This window comes from Lycorma delicatula, chromosome 6, assembly GCF_047948215.1.
Source record: "Lycorma delicatula isolate Av1 chromosome 6, ASM4794821v1, whole genome shotgun sequence".
Taxonomy (NCBI): domain Eukaryota; kingdom Metazoa; phylum Arthropoda; class Insecta; order Hemiptera; family Fulgoridae; genus Lycorma; species Lycorma delicatula.
Window position 1 is genome coordinate 117,215,050 of NC_134460.1, and position 21,720 is coordinate 117,236,769.

At 32.1% G+C, this 21,720-nt stretch overlaps 1 protein-coding gene across 7 annotated transcripts in view; it reads right to left on the reverse strand.

The window, feature by feature from the left end:
- Positions 1-21,720, reverse strand: part of LOC142326149 (ATP-binding cassette sub-family G member 4-like) — a 131,863-nt gene that overhangs the window by 72,180 nt on the left and 37,963 nt on the right. For 6 of the 7 annotated variants that reach the window (XM_075368368.1, XM_075368366.1, XM_075368363.1 and 3 more), the window contains one exon: positions 20,528-20,717. The exons of the other annotated variant lie outside the window; for it this stretch is intronic. In XM_075368368.1, the coding sequence (XP_075224483.1) occupies positions 20,528-20,609 (82 nt within the window). In that variant the 5' untranslated portion in view covers positions 20,610-20,717. The remainder of the gene's footprint in view (positions 1-20,527; positions 20,718-21,720) is intronic. 7 annotated transcript variants of the gene reach the window in all.

Genomic DNA, 21,720 nt, shown 5'->3' on the forward strand with positions numbered 1-21,720 from the left:
TTCATACCAAATCAAGAGGTATATAAAGACGTAGAATCAGCTTTGTACTACTTTAGGCTCTTCAGGAAACTGGTCGAGAAATACTGGGAAATGTCCAAAACACCGACCTGAATAAACGAAATTAAACAAGATATGCAAGAACTAGAAATCACAATAAAAGATTTATGAAACAAAACTGACAATATAAAAACGTTAAAAGAAGCAAACTCCAGATTTAAAATTAAAGAAAAGAAAACAACAAGGATTTGTTCAGAAGAAATCAAAAAAGCGAAATCTCTCAGAATGAAGAAGTATTGGGAAGCAATCAAGAAAAAAAATAAAGACGAACCAGAATTGACTAAAGTGGTCCACTGTGACCTCAAAATCCTCAATTAAAAAAAAATGTTGATGGTAACAATTAACTAATAGTAGTAAGAGGAATACTGGTGTTAGCAATAATTTTAAACGAAGAATTTACGAGTAAATTTATAATCAAATTTATAAAAATATCGGATGCTAAAGACCACAAAGTAAATAAAATAATTTAATATTTACAAGTCAAAGAAAAACAAAATTATTCTAATAATTCTAATTGATGTTTAGATTTATTAAAATATTATGAAAATATATTTAGAATTGGCTAACGTTATAAAATAATTAAATATCAAAGAATATTTTTTATAAACAAGAAGAGAAAAATGAAGAAAAAGGAAATAATTTTGAAATAAAATTATTACTAATAATAAATTATTACTAATAATAAAATAATCACAGTATTTAGTAAAACATAATATATTAGAGTATCATTTTAATACAGTCATAAATGAAGATATACACAAGCTACTCATTCAATATTCTTTAAAAAATGTTTTCTATATTAGTTATTGCAGCAATTTTAAAGCAAAATATAAAATATATTATTACTGAAGGTGCATTGTATTTATTCAGAAGGATTCTCCGTATAATTTAATTTTAAAGTTAAGAAAAAATGTAGTTGAACCAAATTCAGACCATATTAAATGTTTTGAATTATTTAAAAATATTTTTCTTAATAATATTTTAATAACTGGATTTTAATAAAAGTTGTAAATATTGTTTTAAGTCCCGAAGCACAGTTTATCCCAAATATTTACACAAGTGAAATAAAAACAATAATTAATAAGAAATAAATTTTGGAGATTAAAATTAGAAGAATGTGATTATAAAATTGTGTATAAAAAAAGGAAAGGAGAATCAAATTGCTATAACTTACTGGTTCATCAATTATTGTCAGTTACGGTAAATTTTGGAAAGAATCAAATTATATTAAAATTAGTAAAAATTAATCCACGTAAAGATACAACAAATATTTGAAAATAGTAAAACTAGAATATGTAGAAATATCTGAAAATAATTTTGTTAATGATGTAATTATTTTATCAGCTTATTTTTGAAACTGATCTTTATGAAAGATTTACGACAGTAGTAGCACTTTTTTAAAATGTCAATTATAGTTGTAAAATGTGAAAGTAAAGAATTAGATATTGTCAATAATGAAGAATTACAAGTAATAATTGATAATTAAAACAAATCACAGATACAAGAAACATATCTCAAATTAAAAATTAGATATACGCCAAAAAAAAAACACACGCAAAATTAAATTAATAATGTGAAATATGTTTAGAAACAAAATATGAAAGAGTTCCACTAAATTTAGAAATGAGTTAAATTAAACACCTACTAACCCACTACAAATAATACACGTAGTATTTCTTTACATCACGGAGTACCCGAAATAATTGTTTCAGATTAATGAAACTTCATAAAATTAAAATAGACTTTACAAGTACACAACACCGCCAGTCTAACGGAATTTGTGAAAAGTTTTATTCCACCTTAATAGAGCTTATAAGAATGTTTAATAGACAAGAATTTAAAAATGAAAGTTACAAATTAATATAAAATATGCAATTATCTCATACAGTAGAAGCATTCATTCGGTTACAAAATTAACCCCGTTTGAAAAATAACCCCGATTAGAAATAATTTTCGTAAATAACTACGCCACGTCAAAGAAAATCATTTCATTTATTTAGTATTTTTTTTTTTTTTTTTATTGAGTCGCATCTTTTTTAACTCTACGGTTGGCATATTCCACTGTACATCGTAAAATGTGGCAAATTCTCCCAAATGGACCACAGAAGCAAACCCACCCTACTTTGCCCATCTCATGACCTTGCTGGGATAAACGTACATAGCAGAGGCCACCATCCGGTCCCCCGCCACCGAGTCAATTACAATGGCGTAGCCCATACGCCCAAGATCAAGCTGACACCCGTCGTCATCTCCAGAGAGGGTACGGGTAGACGACTGTTCTACTAATACCTGTTCCGCCTTCAACTTGTCCGCACAGACCAAGTCCCGGATCCAAGGGCCTTCCGGAACATCTGCAGTTCGTACGGATTATCAGTCCCGGCCTCCAAGTCAACTCAGGAGAGACCAGTTCCTCCCTCCAATGCGGCAATGTCCTGCACCAAGGTAAAGAATTGGAACACATCTTCAAGCCAGCCCCTCAAAACCAACTGCACAAGATCTGATGAGGTTACACCATCATCCACCGCTCGACGTAGGTCATCGCCCGACCTCGTTACCGCCCGCTGAAGGCCCCCGTATGGAGTCTGTGTAGACACCTTCGAAATGATAAAGTCGCCTTCTCCACCATACTCGGCCGAACAGACCCACTTCCCTGAGACTTAAGAAAGAGGTGCTTTGCCCTTGGATGAGGCTGAGGAGTCTCAGGGAAGTGGGTCTGTTCGGCCGAGTATGGTGGAGAAGACGACATGGATAAGGCGACGAGTATGGTGTGGGGAGTAAGGACATGAGCTTCTCTATAAAGAAAGAGGTGCTTTGCCCATATCTTGGTGGTTTTGTTTACCAGTGTCAAGGAGTTATTTTTGGATACCATACTCGGCCGAACAGACCCACTTCCCTGAGACTCCTCAGCCTCATCCAAGGGCAAAGCACCTCTTTCTTAATAGAGAAGCTCATGTCCTTACTCCCCGCACTCTTGCCTCCTTCCTGCTCCCCCTCTTCCATGTGGAATCGTACTTTGATACATATCCCTCTAGTTCAGGGACCTCATCGGTAGAGGACGATTCCCCGCCATCAGCTTTAGACTTCTTTGTATCTTCGGCCTCCGGTGGGGAACGACGTAACCTGCGTTTCCCTGATACATTTGAAACACGCTGGCCGCCCTCCACACCATCATCCGACCTCATTGGAAGAGACGGAAAATTGCCATCAGGGGCACTATCGGGAGCACCCACTGCGACCGAAACCGGCAGATCTACAACTCTCCGTTGCCGCCGAACCAACATCTCTTCTGCCTTCTTCCCTTTGCGACTACTGAATACTTGGTCCACCCACCGAAATTCTTCTATCATTTCCTCGATACCCCCTTCTCAGTTGCGGACACATCTTTGGAGCGCTCGCAGTCGACCATAGTCGACTAATAAATAATTAATGAAAAAAATTAATTAAGAAACTCACAAGATGGAAAAGGTTTCTAAGTCTAAAGGTAAATATTGCCACCTAAAAAAACGTAAATGAAACGAATCACAACAACTAAAATAACAACAATCAAACAAAAGCAATAAACACGGAAGTATAACTCGAAGCGAGAGGAGACACACCCGTACGCTATGGGACTCAGTTGTCATTAATTACTTTTGTATTACATCATTGTTACTGTTTATTTATACTAAAACCTTAGTTTGGCGTACTTGAAAAAAAAAACATATACTTTCAAAAAATAAATAAATTTCTTCATATACATCTTGAACAAAATATTAGTGATGGTGCTGCTGCAGAAAATTTTTTCCTGGGCCTTTTCAAGACCATGGTTAGTTTTCTGTAAGATAAATGAACCGAAAAAAAATGAATCGAATAGAATAGCTGGAAGCAGGATAATAATCTAATTTTAAAACACAACGTGCTTAAAAACCGTATTCGGTTTTACCGAATAAATAATAAAATGTCAATACAGATAATAGTTTTTAGTATTATTAGATAATAACTTAAAATGTTTGCGTAAAAACACTATAGTCCAATGGTGCTTAATTTAAATTTTTATGTACACAGAAAAAAAAAATAGTTTTTACTAATTGCCTTCTCTTTCACCCTTCCAGCGTGTTTTTGGACAGATTTGGCGATCAAAGAGACCTTGCTTTCCGCCATCTTCTGATCACTACTGAAAAAAACAACTAAACCACTTTATTATTCTCTCCACCGACTAAACTAGAAAAGGGAACGAACAAAGAACGTTTCCACACACACGCAGAGTAAAAAAAAAAAAACTACCTTCCACCAGGGCTCTCTCCCTCGCAGCCTCGCGCGCAGCTTCCTATGTGCGCATGCGGAACAACAGCCAAACACCACACCGCTGGAACTGTGAAGCGCACAATTCCATACAAAGATTTTTGTAACTTTTTCAAAAAGGACTCCTTGCATTAAATGTTATCGATAATATCAAGTGGAAATAGGAAGCTGCAGTTCCACAGTGCCTATACACTGCATATTAGTAAGAATAATAAATCAATAACATATACTTTATATGTGTAAAAAATTATGCGATTCAATGACTGAATGTAATCAGCATAAATTATCGCACAACTTGGATTATATATGGTAAGAAAATGATTTATTCTATCATTCGTAAATGTTTGATATGCTTTAGATATAATGCAAAATCTAAAACTGTCCGTAGTAGTGATAAAAATAAAAATGTTGATATTTCACACAGTAAAAATAAATTTTACAATAGCAATATAAAAAGGAATAAAAAGTCTTTCAGTGATATTGATTTAACTGGAAATAATGATTATAGCAAAGCAAATATGACACCGTTCAATCAGAAATTGAATTGCAACATTTTGATAATGTTGAAACAATCGATGAAAAAATTGATATTAACAGTGCCAGGCACAACAGCTTGTTCAGTTACCATCACTGCCGCTAAAATTAATTTTAATTTTAAATTCTTCAGAGTTTAACTGCTTTACAGAGTTTATCATTAGCTCTTTTGCACATAATACGTTTTTCTATGTTCTTATTACATTCTAATGCCTTATATCCATGTCTAGAACATTTTCCCCTCACAAAGTGTTTACATTTATTTGCTTTTTGGTTAAATCTCCAGCAATCGAAACAACGATGAATTTATACCGAAGTTGATAACTCTCTCGTTCATATAAGTCTTGAAAAGCTTTTACCGTCAATCTTATTGTAATTCACTCTATTATACATTTATTTTTTCTCTTCTTAGCATAAAGTTTCATTTTAGCGTCTTCAAAATTCTAAAACATCATTCTGTATTTTTAAATTCTCGAATAACAACTGTTCAATTTCACAACACCCTAAATATTTATTTTCGGCTCCTTCATATCTATATCATTTACTTCATTACCTACTATTATTATATCATTTACCTATTCTTTCTTTTTCTCTTTATTATCCTTCGATTTACAACCTATGAGAATTCTACCTTTACCGGCATTTATCATATTCTGAACAGATATACCCGATGGATATTTTTTCCTTTATTGTTGATTTCATTTCTATATTCTTCTTCTTTTGTGCTTTAACTTCAATTAGTTTCTGATTTCTTCCGTTTATCTCTTTCAGTTTAACGGCATATGAACTTTTTTATTTACATTTGTTTCATTATGCATTTTACGCTGATTTTGAATATCAATTTTATTCATCAGTCTATTGTCAAATTCCATCAGAACAAATCTCTTCTTTGATTCAATCGGTTTCTCACAACGATTACAGTTATCATCTTACTTCGTTTACCGTTAACAGCGATTGCTACTAATAAACAACGCAAAAGTTAAATTTATAATTTATAAAATCTACGGTCAGTAACAAAATATTTCCATCACCCCGCGCTGTTATCAACGGCTTATCTTAACTACTCTTAAAAGATAAGCCAATACTGCTTTAGCATTTTGCTTGACCGATAGCCTTATCTTACAAGATAAGCCGAGTAAAAAATTGTCAATTGGAAAATAAAATAGAATTATCACCGGGATAAGGTAGGAACAGAATATCTGTTTAGAACTAATAACACGCCCAAGGTAACCAGTCCCCACCGTTAGGTAAAGCAGTCACCTCAGGGTGTCGTGGCAGCAGTCTGTGCCCTCCCGACTTACCCCTTCGTGGCTTTCCCAACGGGGTCCCACCAGCCACATAGGAACACGCCGACTTCCTCTTCTGGACAGCCGACACGCCCTCCGCAGGAGAGCTACCCTTCCCGGCCCTACTCTACAAGCTCCAAACATGCGTTGCACACGTTCTTTGCTGTCCGCGACCCTCTCACATCTCGAGAGTCCTCTATATCATCATCGGGGAGCTCCAACCCCCACCCCCCAATTCTGCGTCTGGGCGGGCCAAAAACACCCTAGGCATAGAGGCTATCTTCCTGGCCTTACACGTCGCCACCCTTCGACCCTTGACTTCCTGAATTTTTTGAAGTCTTCCCCGTCTTTTTTTTATTATAAACAAATACGCCAGAACACAACAACCCCAACACTATATATGTAGAACCGCATATAGTAAATATATATTCACTATAATATACAATACACAAAGCACATTACCGATACATTTAAGATATCTCACTACATGTCCTAACATTACATTATTACTAAACAAAGTTTACCATACAAGAAAGATACAATCATTATATCAAAGAATATGCACCAATATTTTTAAAACTTTACAATATTTATTTGCTGTACAATAAAAACATAACATCAGAAAAAATACACGTTAATCATATTAACGTGTATTAACTAGTAACCTGCATAAACATAACTGTCCGCTGAATACCACTCTCTAAGAACACTCAATCTCAACTGGTGATGATAAACAAGAAAAATTAATACAATGTATGAATGAAAGGTGAATAGATAAATCCACCTTTAATACTAACCCACCGGGTTGGTCTATTGGTGAATGTGTCATTCCAAATCAGCTGATTTGGAAGTCGAGAGTCCAGCGTTCAAGTCCTAGTAAAGCCAGTTATTTTTACACGGATTTGAATACTAGATCGTGGATACGTGTTCTTTGGTGGTTGGGTTTCAATTAACCACACATCTCAGGAATAGTCGAACTGAGAATGTACAAGACTACACTTCATTTACACTCGTACATATCATCCTCATTCATCCTCTGAAGAATTATCTAAACAGTAGTTACCGGAGGTTAAACAGGAAAAATGAAGACCTTTAATACTGTTTAAAGGAGTATTAGATTATATATCTTAAAAATACTAAACGAATCTTTAGTTCTTAACAATTTTGTTTTTGTGGAAAATGAATTTGACATTTTCTGCACATTGCATGCGCAGAATATAGTTTTATTCAAGGAACAAAAGGTTTTCACAATACTGACTACCATGTTGAATTTAATAGAAACTTATCTTACTATTAAAACACAAGCAAAATGTTGTAAAAATTAATTTAATTTTTTGTTTGCAAATGGTATCCGTACAATTTAAACATAAAATTCAGTTTTTTATTTGTCCTCGAAAATCTTAAAATCTACTTAAATTTTGTTATAAAAAACATAATTTAGATAATAATATATTATGTTAAGAAAAAACACTTCAATTTTTTAAGCATCATCTTTACTCTAAAATGTAGTTAATTATTATGACAACATCGCGTGATCACCAGTGAAAGAGCGACATGAGAGGTGTATAAGTAAAAAGTAAACTCTTGCATGTTAATTTTAATTTTATTGGGTTTTACTTCAGCACACGCCGGTTAAAAGTTAAAGATAAATTTCTTGGTTCTATTTTTGTATGAAATATTGATTTGGTTAAAACTAAAACAACTAATAACATTCACCCGATTCTTACTTTTATTTTGCATACTTTCAGTGCTTAGTGTGCTATTTTTCCATTTTTTTTTTTCAACAATTACATTAGTATATTTAATAACTTTATTAAAATTAAGTATTCGTAAGCTGCTAAGCTATACAGTAAATAAAAGTACTTTTTATATATTTTTTAATAGTTATTATGGAGAACGACTTCGAAGATAATTAATTGTGAAATTGATTAAAAATAAAATAAAATAACCAGTAGATGCTAATTTCATTGCAGTGATTCTGCATTTATTATTGCCTACTTCTTGTAATTGGTTAATAAATATTACAAGAAATTTAGTCATTCCTTTTGATAGGTGGTAATTCCAGTGATTCAGTATTAATTTCCTACTACAAGTATTTTCTTATCAAGTGTCAGAATAAATAATTTATTAATTTCTCCTAATGCTTCAAGCTGGGAGTATTCTTTTTTCCAATATGGATCAGGGAGCCGTAAAAGAAATTAATTTAATCATTTAGCGACAAAAAAAATCGTAGATATAAACATAAAGTTATAATAAAATAAGATATTAATAGAAGAGTTAGAACGGTATAAGATCACAAAACATATTTAAAAGTAACAAGGAATATTAATATCCTAAAAAAAAAAATTGGTGATTCACTGAAAAACCTAGAATTGCCTAATTAATTTTCTTTCACGGCACAGAATATAAAATATTTATTACGTAAAAATGTGTTAAAATATAAGACATTAAAACCAAGCTTTATCAAAAAGTTTCAATTCCTTCTCTGTGTTGTCATCAATCCGTAGACTGGTTTGCAGCGAGCTTCTACATTTTCTGTCCTGTGCCTTCCTCTTGAGTTGTGATAGCTTTGGCAGTTCATGTCATTCATGATCTGCCTGATATATTCCAGCTTCCTCTTTTTCGGTGGTTCCTTCCCTCGATCACACCCTCTGTAACGGTCTTTAGAATCCGTTTGTGTCTCAGTAGAAGTCTAATTAACAAATCTCTTTTTTTAACTTCTTTCATAGGGATCTACAGAATGACCAGTTTAAAAGTACACCGTTATTAATAAAATTAATTTTATTCATATTTGTTACATTTAGGCTGATTTTTTACCAATTCATCTACAGTAAATGCTGAAAGTGGTTACCATTTTGTTCCAAACACTTATCCACACGTTTAACCATTGACCTAGATACGTTTCTTAACATCCCAGGTGTAATTGTTTGTATTGTTGCAGTAATGTTCGTCTTAAGTTCTTCTAGGGTATGAGGATTGTTTTGATAAACCTTTTCTTTTAGAAAACCCCATAAAAAGAAACCCAAACTGGAAAGGTCTGGGAATCGTGGTGGCCACAGACCTCTAGCAATCAGCCTATCCCCGAAAAACTCATGAAGAAACTCTGTTGTAGAGTGAGCAGTATGGCTGGCAGCATTATTCTGTTGTAACCAACAGTACCTCCTCTTCTAACAGCGCGATAAACTGCATAACAATCTCTTTTTAGCGTTCAGAATTTATAGTTTGATAAAAAATATTGGTCCAACTACTCTTTTTATTGACACAGTGCACTACACAACTAATTTTTGCACAATGGATTATCTGCATGCCATACACAATAGTTTTCACTATTTATGTATCCATTAAGGTGAAACCAAGCCTCATCAGAAAAAAATGTGTAAAATTGATATCTTACCATGGAAAAAGGTTATGAACCGCTGACAATAATAATTGCCTCCTCTATGAATCATGAGACCTTGCCGTTGGTGAGGGGGCTTGAGTGCTCAGGGATACAGAGCAGCTGGACCGAAGGTGCAACCATATCGGAGAGGTATCTGTTGAGAGCCAGACTAAGGAATGATTCCTGAAAGAGGGCAGCAGCTCTTTCAGTAGTTGTTAGGGGCGTAAGTCACAACGACTTAAACGGCCATATCAACATCACTCAGTCCTCTGAGTACTGCGCAGCTGAAAGCAATGGAAAACTACAGCTGTTTTTTTTTCCAAGAAAATGTGGCTCTGCATTTTCAAAAGCAATAATGGAGGCGCCTTCCTTGGTAAAATATTCCGGAGGTAAAATAGTCCCCCGTTCGGATCTCCGGGTGGGGACTACTAAGGAAGGGGTCACCAGAAAAGTAAAAAATAACATTCTACGAGTCGGAGCGTGGAATGTTAGAAGCTTAAAAAAGGTTGGTAGGCTAGAGAATTTAAAAAGGGAAATGGATAGGGTAAACGTGGATATAGTAGGAATTAGTGAGGTTCGGTGGGAAGAGGAAGGCGACTTTTGGTCGGGTGACTTTAGAGTAATTAACTCAGCGTCAAATAATGGGCAGGCAGGAGTAGGTTTCGTGATGAACAAGAAAATAGGGAGGAGAGTGGAGTATTTCAAGACGCATAGCGATAGAGTCATTGTAATAAGGATAAATTCAAAACCTAAACCGACAACGATTGTTAACGTCTATATGCCTACAAGCGCCCATGATGATGATGAGGTAGAATGTGTATACGAAGAGATTGATGAAGCAATTAAACACGTAAAAGGAGATGAAAATTTAATAATAGTTGGAGATTGGAATGCAAGCATTGGAAAAGGCAAGGAAGGAAATATAGTGGGTGAATACGGGCTGGGCAAAAGGAATGAAAGAGGGGACCGACTTATAGAGTTTTGCACGAAGTATAATTTAGTAATTGCCAACACCCAATTTAAAAATCATAATAGAAGAATATACACTTGGAAAAAGCCAGGCGATACTGCAAGGTATCAGATAGATTATATCATGGTTAAGCAAAGATTTAGAAATCAACTCGTGGACTGCAAAACTTACCCTGGAGCAGACATTGATAGCGACCATAATTTGGTGATAATGAAATGTAGATTGGGGTTTAAAAACCTGAAGAAAAGGTGTCAGATGAATCGGTGGAATTTAGAGAAGCTTGAGGAAGAGGAGGTAAAGAAGATTTTTGAGGAGGACATCGCAAGAGGTCTGAGTAAAAAAGATAAGATAGAAAATGTAGAAGAAGAATGGGAGAATGTTAAAAAGGAAATTCTTAAATCAGCAGAAGCAAACTTAGGCGGAATAAAGAGAACTGGTAGAAAACCTTGGGTTTCAGACGATATATTGCAGCTGATGGATGAACGTAGAAAATATAAGAATGCTAGTGATGAAGAAAGTAAAAGGAACTATCGGCAATTAAGAAATGCTATAAACAGGAAGTGCAAACTGGCGAAAGAAGAGTGGATTAAAGAAAAGTGTTCAGAAGTGGAAAGAGAAATGAACATTGGTAAAATAGACGGAGCATACAGGAAAGTTAAGGAAAATTTTGGGGTACATAAATTAAAATGTAATAATGTGTTAAACAAAGATGGTACACCTATATATAATACGAAAGGTAAAGTCGATAGATGGGTGGAATATATTGAAGAGTTATACGGAGGAAATGAATTAGAAAATGGTGTTATAGAGGAAGAAGAGGAAGTTGAGGAGGATGAAATGGGAGAAACAATACTGAGATCTGAATTTAAGAGAGCATTAAAAGATTTAAATGGCAGAAAGGCTCCTGGAATAGACGGAATACCTGTAGAATTACTGCGCAATGCAGGGGAGGAGGCGATTGATAGATTATACAAACTGGTGTGTAATATTTATGAAAAAGGGGAATTTCCGTCAGACTTCAAAAAAAGTGTTATAGTAATGATACCAAAGAAATCAGGGGCAGATAAATGTGAAGAATACAGAACAATTAGTTTAACTAGTCATGCATCAAAAATCTTAACTAGAATTCTATACCGAAGAATTGAGAGGAGAGTGGAGGAAGTGTTAGGGGAAGACCAATTTGGTTTCAGGAAAAGTATAGGGACAAGGGAAGCAATTTTAGGCCTCAGATTAATAGTAGAAGGAAGATTAAAGAAAAACAAACCAACATACTTGGTGTTTATAGACCTAGAAAAGGCATTCGATAACGTAGACTGGAATAAAATGTTCAGCATTTTAAAAAAATTAGGGTTCAAATACAGAGATAGAAGAACAATTGCTAACATGTACAGGAACCAAACAGCAACAGTAGCAATTGAAGAACATAAGAAAGAAGCCATAATAAGAAAGGGAGTCCGACAAGGATGTTCTCTATCTCCGTTACTTTTTAATCTTTACATGGAACTAGCAGTTAATGATGTTAAAGAACAATTTAGATTCGGAGTAACAGTACAAGGTGAAAAGATAAAGATGCTACGATTTGCTGATGATATAGTAATTCTAGCCGAGAATAAAAAGGACTTAGAAGAAACAATGAACGGCATAGATGAAGTCCTACGCAAGAACTATCGCATGAAAATAAACAAGAACAAAACAAAAGTAATGAAATGTAGTAGAAATAACAAAGATGGACTGCTGAATGTGAAAATAGGAGGAGAAAAGATTATGGAGGTAGAAGAATTTTGTTATTTGGGAAGTAGAATTACTAAAGATGGACGAAGCAGGAGCGATATAAAATGCCGCATAGCACAAGCTAAACGAGCCTTCAGTAAGAAATATAAGTTGTTTACATCAAAAATTAATTTAATTGTCAGGAAAAGATTTTTGAAAGTGTATGTTTGGAGTGTCGCTTTATATGGAAGTGAAACTTGGACAATCGGAGTATCTGAGAAGAAAAGGTTAGAAGCTTTTGAAATGTGGTGCTATAGGAGAATGTTAAAAATCAGATGGGTGGATAAAGTGACAAATGAGGAGGTATTGCGGCAAATAGATGAAGAAAGAAGCATTTGGAAAAATATAGTTAAAAGAAGAGACAGACTTATAGGCCACATACTAAGGCATCCTGGAATAGTCGCTTTAATTTTGGAAGGACAGGTAGAAGGGAAAAATTGTGTAGGCAGGCCACGTTTGGAATATGTAAAACAAATTGTTAGGGATGTAGGATGTAGAGGGTATACTGAAATGAAACGACTAGCACTAGATAGGGAATCTTGGAGAGCTGCATCAAACCAGTCAAATGACTGAAGACAAAAAAAAAAAAAAGACAATAATAATCCTTTTTTGGTAGTTAGCCTCATGGAGTTCACGGAAAACTTGAATACGATATGGATAAAACTTCAAAATTTTGTTGACTGTTCTATGAGCTGAACCGTATGAAATATTCACTTCTTGTCTTAATGTACTAATAGATCTATGTGAGGATGCAACCACTTTCTCTTTAATTGTATTCATCATCTTTTCTGTTAAAATTATCCTCTTCCTGATTCGTGTTTTGTCTGCGACAAAACAGAACCCTTATCATGTAATTATTTTTTATCAATTTCTCAAAGCTTTTTTTGTTGGTGCCACCTTGTTGAATTTTTCAGTAAATTCGATCATGCATTGAATATAAGAACGCGTGGCGAAATACGTTCGACAATGAACACTTTTTCTTCTGTTGATAAACGCTATTGACACAACACTGTTCAAACAACTAACCGTGTATCGATAGATGTAACCAGCTACTGAGTCAGTTACGATCCAGTCTAACGGTCTTTCCCTCACATACAAACTTATACGCACTAAATTTCCCTCATTCAAATGAATTATTCCTGCTACGACAAATTCTGATGTAAACATTTACAAAGAAAGTAGCGGTGTACTTTTAAATTAATCATTCTGTATTTTCATTTGTTTATTTAAGCATCTCCTCAATGGTTACTTTATCTGTTCAAGTTATTTTTAACAATCGCCTGAAGTACCGCATTACAACTGATACTAGTTCTTTCTTTCAGGTATTCCAACCGTCCAACTTTTAATTTTTTCTCTTTATCTATTGTTAATTGAATGTGAACGTTAAAGAAGCTGGCGACAAGTTGCATCCCTGTCTCACTCCCTTACGTATTGAGGCTTCCTCCTCATTGTCACTCATCCTAATGACTGTTGCCTCGTTCTTATATAAGCTCCAAATGATTCTTCTATCCTTACAAACATAGCAAATATTTTGTTTCAATTGACTTTGTTGATGCTTTTTCTAAGTCCACGAACGTAATAAACAAATTTTTATTTTTCCTCGGGCTCTTCTGAATAAGCCGTCTTAGGATCACTTTGGATCCCTTGAACCAAATTGGTCCTCACTCAGAGATGAATCAAGGTTCCTCTAAATCCTCTTTAATATTATTGTTGTTATTACCTTTGATGCGTGGGAAACAAGGATGATTGTGTGGAACTCGTCACCTAATTGCCTTTAATTTTTTTTTTTTTTTGAATGGGAACTAGACACATTTATTAAAGTCTTTAACCTCACTCTCTCACTCACTCATTCTCGCTCTCTGTCTCACTCTCCTGTCTCACATCCTTCATAACCCTGCGTATAGCAGGGTTATTAGTTGCTTCCCTGCTTCTTTTATAAGCTATATAGGTGTTTCGTCTATACACAGGGCTTTTCCGTGCCTTACAGTTTGAATAGCTTTATCAAATTCACTTTTTAAAATGAATTCTCCCTTTTCCGATACTTCTATGTCATCCTCCTCTTGCAAGAATTTCCATTCCGGTTACCTCTTCTTCATACAAACAGCCGACGTACTCTTTCCATCTATTCAGGATTTCTTCTCGGTCGAACAATATATCGCACCTTCTTTACTTTTAATAAACTTTCCTTTGCCTTTCCGTTCATCAAAGAAAGAATGCTTAGTATGTTTTGTGAGTTTTGTCGACTTCCTGTTTCCACTCGCATTTGCTTTGAAAGTACGTTTCTTTGGCAGTTTTACATGCTTTGCTAATTCTATTTCTAATCTGTTTGTATTCTCTCATCTCCTCCAACGTTTTATTTTTATATTTCCTTCTTTCTCCAATCAGTTCGACAATCAACTCAGTTATCCATTCATTGAATTTCCTACATAATACTATTAAGAAAATTGCGTTTAATTTTAAGGAATGTATTATAAATTTTAAAGGTTAATAAAAGAAATATTAAACAAAATAAATTAAAAAAGAACAGTTTAAAAAAGCGTTCTTAAAGGATTATTTTTAATTTTAATTTAAATCTCAAGTTTGGAAATAGTGCCAAATTAAAAATAACTTTCCAAAACACTCCTTAATGTAGCGCCGATTTCACCGATCCCAAAACGTCGAAATTTAAACCAAATTTGAAAAAAATTTTTTGGATAAACGCAAAAAACGTTTTGGATAAACGTTTTGGATAAAACGCAAAAAAAATTTGCTCGGATGAAAAAAATTATTTAACGAAGAGAGAAACCTGAATCTTAAAAAAAAACCATCTTGAGAAACAAAAATCGAATGTAATTAAAAGTCTTTGAAATTCAGAAAAAAACAATTATATTTCTACTTATTTTTTTCTTTTTTTAAATGAAAATTCTTTTAATATCAAAGTGAATCCAATACTAAACAATAACGAGTTGAAAAAAAAATCGCCAAATCATCTATGTGATATTAAATGTTTATTTTGAATAAATTCAACCTTCTTAAGTTATAAGGAATACCTTAATAGTAGATCATCATAGAAAGTCATCGAAATTCGTCCATTTGGAAAATACTCTTTTCCAAGCTTAAAAAAATACATAGTCTAATTTGTTGAACTAAGAACTTGGTTTATAAACATTTTATTATAATACGAGTATATTCTAATAGTAATAGTCATCTGTACTAATTTTTTCTAATTACGTGGTAAAATTGCACTACTTATAAATAAATGCAACGTTTACATAAATTAATCAAACCTTTAGGAAAATATTTTAATATATTTTATAAAAGTAAATTTTATGAGTTGAGATTTACAAAAAAATGTAACAGAAATAAAGGAAAGAAACTGTTATTCAAATTTTCCTTGAGATTAGTTAACACGTTCGCGAGAAATTAATGACCTTAATGTACACAAATCTATAACAATTGCACGGTTACATAATCCTCAATTTGGAATTGTACTAAGTTAAAGTTATTCATTACACTAATAATTGTTTTGTAATATTCAAGGTTCCTATTTGCAATACTTAAAATACTTATGGCTGATGTTTGGAATTCTATGGAAGTTACCAACAGAAACAGTTTGCTTTAAACCTCAAAATTAGATGAATTTTCGATAGTTTTATTATAATAAATAATTAAATTCTTTTTGTTCATTTTGAGGATACGCGAATAATCAAAACTCCAAAAATAAATTTAATGAAGAAAATTACTTTTGAAAAATTAAATCTATTTAAAAACGACCTGATTGATCTCCATTTTCGTACTTAAATTTATTTTCAAAAATTGATTTTATTTTAATAAAAAAATAAAAATTTTACCAGAAACATTAATAATAAAAAACCCCTATCAAAAACACTAAATTAACACATTATAAAACCGTATAGTTTTACCGGAAATACGGAAGGCATACAAAATTTTCCACGGAAAAAATCTAGTAAAAGTTGGAAATAATAAAGAAAAATTCACGGCCAAAAGTCGAAAATAATATTTATAAATTAAGAAAATCAGAAAAAATTAATATTTAAAAAAATAGTTCATAAAACGACAAAAAGAAACCCAAATTTTATGTCTGTTAAATGGAATGAATGAATGAATGTTGATTTATAAAACAAATTTTAACTTTTTCGAAAAAAGGAAAATACAATAAATTGGTTAAAAAAATTGATAAAAATTGAAGTTATAAAATTAATAAATATTTCTAAAAAAATAATTTTCGGCAGATGACGTTTCTGATAACTAATGAATGCTACATGTTAACGATGATAAATTTCTCTAACCTTAAACAAGAAAATAATATTTGTTTCTTAATATAATGTTTATATTATGAAACTAGAAAAAACAAAATTTAATTAGACAATATGTTCTAAAATCATTAAAAAAAGCTTTTTACATTTTAGATTACTGATATAATTAAAAACGAAATAAAAAAAAATGTAATCAAGATTAAGTTTTTGGAGAATAACAAAACAGGCAATTGTTCGAAAAATTGTTTAAAATTGTAACAATGTTTATGTAACCTTCACGCATCAATGTCAATTTTTTAAAAAAGAAAGAAAGATAAAATATTTTTCGTAATATATTTATTTTATAATACACTAGCAGATACGGCAATGCTTTGCTATTGCTAGATTTGAGTATATATATATATATATATAGATTTTTAATAAACAGAACTGAAAGTTTGATAAAACATTAACAAAATGTTAATGATTTAGAAGTACCTAAAATTACCACACGGAACCTCACAACGGAACCACACTACCACACTACGGAACCTCACAATATTTAACATTTTCCTTTTACTCTTTTCCCCGATACTTTCTCTCTTTTATTTTCCCACTTTTCCTCCAATTTCCTTTTCCAATTTTCATTTTACCATATTCCCTTCCCCCATTTTCACCGTTTTCCTCCTCCTTTCCCTTTCCTTCCCCATTTCTCTTTCCCTTGTTTCCTTTCCCCTTCCCCTTTTCTTTTTTCCTTTCTCATTTCATTTCCTTTTTCCCGTTTTCTCTTTCTTTTTTCCATTTTCCCCTTCTTCCTTTTTACTTTCTTCCCTTTTACCTTTTTCGATTTTCCCTTCTCCCTTTTTACCGTGCGTAAATTGGTTCAGTAGTTTTTTAGTTTACAGCGAACACACACATCGGAAACATTGAAATGAAATCGTGAAATATTTAGTATAGCGTTTGTTACTTTACGTCTAACAGACCTATAATTCTACAACTCTGATCTATAACTCTAGTGATGCTAATAACTTATTTATGACTATAGCGTATAAGAGTCAAGATTAATTGATAATTTACATAAGAGAATAATAACCGAACCACACTTTTGCGAACTACCGAAATTTAAGAGTTATTTGCAAAATTTGATTAATAAATAATTTTAATATGTAGATTATGTACACTTTACATACTAATAAAATTTACTAAATATCATAAATAATGAACAATACAGTGTCTAAATAGTTTTTTTTTTATTAAAAAAAGAAGCTAACGAAGATACTATTTAGAAGGAAAAACTGCAAAAGATAAGTTAACAAAGTAAATTAAAAAGATTTTTTCTTAATTTTACAAAAAAAAAAAATTATTTATAACAAACAAGCTCAAAAATATGTTTTTATTTATTTTTTTTTTTTTTTTTATAATTCACTCCAAATTTCATAATTAAAAATGACAATTCATTAAGCTTTTAGTGTATGACCAAACCATGTTTACAGTGAAAGCTTAGCTTTGCATAATCATTGTAATTTCAATTACGTCAACCATTCTCTTATTTTTATTATGGTTTTAAATTACAGTTATAACACTCAATTAATATAAATATTTTCATTAATATTTTTAAGTTTCTCTTAATTTAGGGTTGTAAAATTGCAATCCCTTGAAATCTAAATTACACTTTAAACAAGTGAAATTAAATTATATTTACCCATTTTTTAAAATGAAACGTACATAAACTTTTTATTTCATTAAAAACTTCTGATACTTTTTCATATTTTTTTTATATTTTTACGTACGTACAGACGTCACGCCGAACTAGTCAAAATGGATTCAGGGGTGGTCCAAATGGATATTTCCGTTGAAATATGGAAACCGAAATTTTTCGCGATCACAATTCTTCCTTTACTTCGTACAAGGAAGTAAAAATAATAAAGTAAAAACAATTATTACAAGTTAAGAGAAAAGTTGAATAATTTTGAATATTTTATTATTATCTTCTATAATTAATAGAATATCCTGATTCCTAGAAAACAAAGAAGCTAAATTTAAAATCATGGTTTATATTCACCATTGGCAGATCTATAACCATACTTTTGTACTGAAAAGCGAATCCAAGGCGATTTTACTTTTATTTCCCCCTTGTCTACCATATCATCATGAAAAATTAGTAGTACCATATCACTAAACTAATTAGTACCATATCACTAAACTTAGTAGTCAGAAACAAATAAATAAATTGTGAGTTACAAATATTTATCTGTTATACTTCTTAAATGAGTATCCTATTTACATTTCAGGAAATAAAAATAATTCGATTAAAAAATCAATTAATGAATTCCTTTATTTTTATATTAACAGAACAGTAGGTAGGTTTTTATTTTTTCACTATTCAGTTATTACGCTAGGATACTTAAAATACAATAGAGTTTATTGTATTTAAAGGTTATAAAGTAACTGATATAATATTAAAACTTCATTAGTTAATTGACCAATTTTATAAGTACCAATTATTCAATTATTATGAAGTACTTATTTTAAAACAATTATATCTTGTAAAATTGCAATACAATTGTAATAAAACTATAACAATACATATACAATATGTACATATTTGATATATAAATTTTAAATACGGAAGAATTTTACCAAATATTTCCTTAATTTGTACAGTACTTAAAATTTAACCCTTTTCAAAGATAAAACAGTTTACGAAATTCGACAAATTTGGGCTACTCTGGCAGATTGCTAATTAGGCGGAATTTTATTAATATGTCCTTAATTTTAATAACCGCTTTGATTCGCAGAGGTGTGCAGAGGTGACCAGGGAGCTTGAAGGTATTGGTTCGAGCCTGGATCTGCAGGTTAACTGGAAAGGTAGAGATGAGTGGCGCATTTTGAAAGGGTTTTGGCGCTCGAAAGGACTGGAGAGGATGTTCAGTGTAGAATAGTAGCCTGGGTGGTTAGGGACCCTTTGGGGCTTTTCCGTCAGAGTAGGGTCATTCGGCAATTGAACCCGATTGTGGTTTTGTATGTTTGTGGATTGATTGGTAATTTTAGGTGCTTTAGTATAGTAGGTCAAAATTGCGATGTGCGTACAATTTTTGCGATGTTGTGAACAATTGAGAATCTGGAAGATGACCTCTGGTAAAGCCCATCATAGCTAGGAACGGAGGGGTGTGGTAATTGGAATCGTCACAAGGCCGGTATCTTCCTCTGTGGGGTCAGGATAGAAGTTTAGGATCTCAACCGTGGTCGCCTGAACGTAGTCTGAGTACTCTGGTAATTAGCGATGCTTTATCGCATTTCTGGTGAGCACTGCAGTACTTCCATGCGCTCTGCCATCAGGATGTCAGTCGTGTAAACTGAATAACCCGTAGACAAAAATATCTACGATTCGTGAAGTATGTCTGAGAGAGAACAACATCTAATGACTCGGCCATCATTAAAGCCTCTAGAGTTCCTGTCCTCGACCAGCGAGACCATTGATATGCCAGGAAGCGACCCTTAGAAATCTAGACATCAAAAAAATTATCGTAAGATACTCTGTTCTAAGGTAATGACAATATTTTAATTAATACTAAAAAAAAAGATAGTGAAATAAATTTAAATAAAAATAAAATTCTCAAAAACTGTTCAAAATATTTTACTTGAAATCTAAAACAAGATGTTCATTTCGATTATTAAAAATTCATCATCAGTAGATACTCAGCAAACGAAGTATTAAAAAATTAAATTACTTAACGACGGTCCAGTGACAGTGACTATAGAAGAAGCTTATCGGTTAAGCCGGCCTTTTTATCTTTGTAAAAATAAAAAGTAGAAGATGATGAGTACTATTAAATCTGTCAAGCAACAGTAACTGAAAATAAATATTTTTAAAAAATACTTGTTTCTCATTAAAATAGTCATAAATTAAAAAAATTATGTTACATGCATATTAATACAACACTGAAGTATTCTGTTGACTGACAAAAGCATTCCTTGTTAATAAGCCCATAACAAAAAATATCTATCTACTTACATTTATTATTTGACGGTGCAAGATAATAAAGATCTTCAAATTCTATCGTAACCGATTTATGATACAGTGCAGCAGTTGACATTTTGAAATTATTTCAATTTTTTCAGTAGTAAATCATCATCCGTGTTGATTAGTTTTGAGCATTATACTAAAGACGAATAATTCTCAGGTTTCGAAAAGTGCATGATTACTGAAACACACAGAGAATAATACGGTTATTGTTATTTTCAATTTAAACTTATGACGATTTTAAATAAAACTTCAACTGTGAAACTAAGCTAATCTACCTCTATTTAATATTGTCATAATTTTTATGTTTTTATCGAGTAATTGAAGTTTAAGACAATAAACTACACACTTACTCATGATAATAAATATAGTGTAAATTTTGTGAAATTTATTATCGATAATAATTATAAATTTGATTGCCAATTTTTTGTTACATACATAATTGGTCATAATTTTATTATTGTTATTATGCCGATCTCCGTAGCTGGGTGGTTGCGTCACAGTCTTTTGAACCCGGGAGGCCCCGTGTTCGAATCCCCCGGTCAGGAGTAGTATGTTTCAATCGCTACAAAATTCATTTATCATCCAATAACTGTAACAGGGCGTAAGCCTGTTGATGTTACTATGTAAATAAATAAACATTGAAAATTATTTTTGAATTCAATAATTTTCTTTTCAACCAAATAATTACAACAACAAAAAAATAATTTTTATTTTCCCGACAAATACGTTTTAGGGTCCAATTTAACTTGACCAAAAAAAAATTTGTGAATGTGTGTGTGTGTGTTTGTGTTTCGCACCGCTTCTGGACTTATATCTCAGGATTCCGTACCGATTTAAACAGATTTATTTCCTACAATGCATAATTTAAAAGAATAATGAAAAAAATGTACAAAGAATCAACCCCCACCTTTTAAAACTGGAATATACTTTTTTTGTTTTTTTGCAATAACTTCCTACGTTAAAATTTTGTTTTTTTAAAATTCAGATTTTTTTTTCTTATTTTTGCCTTTATTGAAGGAAGTTTAGATTTAGAGCAAACTTTACTTAAGCAAATTTTTTAAACTTAACTTATATGAATATTTGTTTTTATAGGTTCATATTTTACAAAACAATTATATTATAATATAATTATATATAATAAAAATAATAATGTAATATAAAAGAATTACATACAATAATAT